This window comes from Pinus tabuliformis, chromosome 7 (genome assembly GCF_031772625.1).
Source record: "Pinus tabuliformis cultivar Carrire ecotype Pingquan chromosome 7, CPIR1, whole genome shotgun sequence".
Taxonomy (NCBI): domain Eukaryota; kingdom Viridiplantae; phylum Streptophyta; class Pinopsida; order Pinales; family Pinaceae; genus Pinus; species Pinus tabuliformis.
The window spans coordinates 1,562,265,630-1,562,269,899 of NC_142293.1; the positions used below are offsets into that span (position 1 = coordinate 1,562,265,630).

Here is a 4,270-nt window from a genome sequence, read left to right on the forward strand (position 1 = left end):
GTGTGGTTGAGGCTTGTGAGCATCCGAGAGGGTAGAGATTTGTGAGGTTGGAAAGAGAGTAAGTCTGTCCAGCTGTGCAATTTCTGTGTTTAATTGCAGTAACTGTGTTGATTTTTATAGTATCGTTTGCTGTCATGTATGAGGCAATTTAAGGAACGAAATTAGTCTTTTCCATAATCCTGATTTGATATTAGAAGAAGAACAGCGGGAGAAAACTCAGATTTCTAACAAATTCTTGCAAGGTGTGTCTCTTTTGCATAAGGTAATTGTAAAGATAAAACCAGTGGTCAAGGATAAGAAGTGAGGAGGTGCTATTCCAAGATTGGTTCTATTCTGAAGTTAAAGCTCGCCAGAGTTTAAGGAAAATTTAAGCCCAGCTGATATGTCTATCTTTTTAGACCTTTTTGACAATGATCCTTTCGATGATCATTTTCTCAGGAACCCATTTAGGATTAGCAGTGTTTTTGAGTTCATTGACAAACATTATCATGTTTCTGAAGAAATCACTCATGTTGTTGAGGATCATGTTGTTGAAGAAATCACTCATGTTGTTGAGGATCACGTTGTTAAAGAAATCACTCAGAGTAAAAACTCAATTGTTAGAAGTTTTATTGGATCTGCTTTCAAGATGACTGCTACTGTGGAGGATACTACCATGGATGTTCTTCGGAGGCCGCTCATGTTCAAAAATGACTACATTTTGATGGCTCGTTTGCTGGTTCCTCATGGAAAGTGAAGAGAACTTGAATTAGATTACCTTGTTCGGGGTCTTGATCCGGAAAACGTTGCTAATATTAAGTCCATAAGCAAGGAGCAGAGGAATTCTTTTAGGAAAGCCAAAAAGGTGAAGATGAAACTGCACCAGCAAAAGAACAAGCATGGACCCCTTAGCAAGAAGTCAAAAATGAAATGTTTTGTTGTAAGCCTAGCTGAGAGTTAGACCAGCAGGCATGGCAATTAAGAGTATAGTGTCTTGTGCTTTTGTTATATGGTTGGAATTAAGGGGGAGTGTTCGAAAACATTAATTCCAACCACCCTCATTAATGTAGTTACTGGACTGTTCTAGATAATTCAGCGGATATTTTAGGCATAGTTCCTTGAAATGGTTGACAAAATGAGCAAGCTTCTTGAAAAAGCCACTAACCCACCAAATTCCAGAAGTCTCTCTCTTGTATATAAATATCTGTTTAGACATGGAATGAAAGAAAGCTCTGAGTTGGGTGTGTGCGCATCTCTGTAGCTCTGCTCTCTCTGTCAACACACTGTCTCGGCACCTTCAACATCTCGAAGTTTTGCTTCACGTCTCCTGCGCAGTGCAGACTTTTCTTGCTTGATTCGTAGGCTTCGGTAAATTGTCCAAATAATAATCTGTCATGGCATCTCTGCAATTCAAGGTCACCAGAAAGCCGGCCGTTCTTGTCGCTCCTTCCTTGCCTACTCCTAAAGAGTCTCTATACCTTTCCAATATCGATGATCAAGCAGGTCTCAGATTTCATGTTCCGATGGTTCAGTTCTATCGTTTCGACCCATCGAAGAAGGGTCAGGATCCTGCCAGAGTTATCAGAGAAGGGCTGGCCAAGGCTTTGGTCTTCTATTATCCCTTTGCCGGGAGACTCAGAGACGCACCCGCCGCTAAGCTCGAGGTGGACTGCACGGGTGAAGGCGTGCCATTTGTGGAGGCTGATGCCGATGTTGCTCTCGAGGAATTTGGAGACCTTCAGCCGCCATTCCCCTGCTGGGAAAATCTGCTGCACTACGCGCCGGGCTCCCTAACTCTTACCAACTCTCCCTTGCTTCTTATTCAGGTAAATTTATTTATGCTCATCATCAATTCAATTAATTTCCGCGTCCATTTGCCATCGGCTGTTGCCTTGGCTGCTATTTCTTGGAGTCGGAATTGCGTTTTCTGAGCGTACTGGTTATCATGAACTTTCAGGTAACGCGGCTGAAATGCGGAGGGTTCATATTGGCCCTGCTGTTTAACCACACAATGTTAGACGGCACTGGCCTCGTTCAGTTCTTGACCGCTGTCGGAGAAATGGCGAAGGGAGCGCCGAGGCCTTCGGTTCGTCCGGTTTGGAAAAGAGAAATCCTCCGACCGCGGACGAATCCGGCTGTTAAATTCCCCCATTACGAGTACGAACAAATCGAAGATAAGGATGGGCAGATGGTTCCCGTGAACGAGATGAGCCACAAATCATTCTTTTTCGGACCCAAGGAGATGGAGTCGTTGAAGACCCAAGCAGTAGGCCAAGGCACAAAGTACTCAACATTCGAAGTTCTATCGGCGTGTTTGTGGCGTTTGAGGACCAGGGCTCTCCAACTGCCTTGGGAGCAAGAAGTTCGGTTCATATTCCCGGTGGATGCTCGAACCAAATTCGACCCGCCGCTTCCTAAAGGCTTCTACGGCAATGCTATCAGCCTTGCATGCGCAAAGACGACCGCAGGAGAGCTGGCAAACCAACCGCTGTCTTTCGCTGTGAAAGAGATAAACAAAGCCAGAACGGCTGTGAACGAGGAGTACGTGCGATCAGTGATAGATTTGATGGAATTAGAAGGGCGCCCTCACTTTACAGTGGTGGGATCCTTTGTCGTTTCGGACTTTACCAAAATCGGTTTTGGGGATGTGGATTACGGATGGGGAAGAGCGGCGTTCGGAGGGCCTGCAAAGGGTGGAGTGGGAATTCCAGGCTTGAGCTTCTTCATCCCCTACCGAAATACAAGTGGGGTGCAAGGGATATTGGTTCCCTTTTGCTTGCCCCCTGATGCTATGGAAAGATTTGAAGCAGAAATAACTGAAGCCACGAAGAAGTCCGCTCCTCCTTTTTTACATTCCTCTCTGTAGGAACGAAATAGCGTAGTCTAAGTCTTCTATAATCTGGTGTTTTTGGTAAATTTTCTCCTAGTTCAGTAAGAATTTGTTCACAGGTTTAAGAATTTACATAATTCCGACCTTTCTTAAAATATATGTTTAACATTGCAATCCTTGAAAGACAGGGTGGTGTTATATTTCATTAATGGGCGGTTATTCTCATATATAATTTTTTTTTTTATTAATATTTTTCAACTTGGATCCTATATTAAACATTGAACAAATTACAAATCATCCTATATTAAATATTGAACAAATTACAAATCTATCTCATACTTTATACTTTGAATTATAATGTAGCTATCAATAAAATAACTCAATCAACATGGATATATTTTATTTATATAACATATGTTGATTTTTTTTGTTATATATATATATATATATGAAATATTTATTCAACATGCATAACATTAGTATTGAGATATTTTTATTTATTATTGATACTAAAATATTTTTTTGTTATTAATATGATTTTTAAATATCACATATCAATTGAAGACAAAATGTATTAAGTTATTTAATTTTGAGTTTGGGTGTCCCAAAGTTTTTCACGGGCCCAATTTATTTATGCATTCAAAGCATTTTAAATGACAAGAAATCACAATGTTGCTTGAAATTAAAACTACAAGTTTAAATATCCAAAGTGTGAGTGAGGGCATTGAATTTATGTATGCATTCAAAACACAGTTTAATCAACAAGAAATCACAATCTCTAGAGAAATTGTGTGACCAAATTCTAACTAAAAAGGTCATTTCTTCTATATTAATGTATCAACTTTATATTAAATAGTAAAGAAATTACACATCTCTTTGTACTAAAAAAACCACAGACTTAAAAAAGTCGTGTGAAAATGTCAAATTCCAGCCATCCCTAAATGATTTTGATGACTTAAATGACTTTAAATTAAGTGTGTCACTCATCCCGTAATTCACATTACATAATAAAATTAAGTGTGAATGCCGAATGCATGCTTTGAGGATCGCATAGATTTGAGTGAGTTGAGAGTTCACCCTCTCTTCACAGTGATGGGCACCTATCTCATTTCGGACTGTACTAATAACTTCTTGTTACTGTAAGTATGACTTTTAATGCTTCAGCATTGTACTAGATGGTTGGTCCGACTCTATTGCGCTATCAAATACTACAGTGGAGAAGACTATGCAAGTATCAAAAAATTTGTGTACAGAAACTGTTTTAAAAATAAATAATTCAAGGACTCCACATCCATTCATATAACTCAGTGACAATTGAATTGAACGAACCACACAATTATTTAATAACCCTATTTATGAAATTTCAGTATTTATAATCGTTGAAGTATTCTCTTGTAACCCACTGACTTTATAATTGAAAGGACAACACAGTTAGCTAGTGATCATTATGAAGTATTATTG

At 39.4% G+C, this 4,270-nt stretch overlaps 1 protein-coding gene across 1 annotated transcript; it reads left to right on the forward strand.

Moving 5' to 3' along the window:
• The first annotated feature begins 1,145 nt into the window (after positions 1–1,145).
• On the forward strand, positions 1,146–3,018 carry LOC149254009 (benzyl alcohol O-benzoyltransferase-like). The gene is made up of 2 exons (XM_089456976.1): positions 1,146–1,805; positions 1,937–3,018. The coding sequence occupies exons 1-2, from the start codon at positions 1,374–1,376 to the stop codon at positions 2,843–2,845; spliced, it is 1,341 nt and encodes a 446-aa protein (XP_089313102.1). The 5' UTR covers positions 1,146–1,373; the 3' UTR covers positions 2,846–3,018.
• The last annotated feature ends 1,252 nt before the right edge of the window (positions 3,019–4,270 follow it).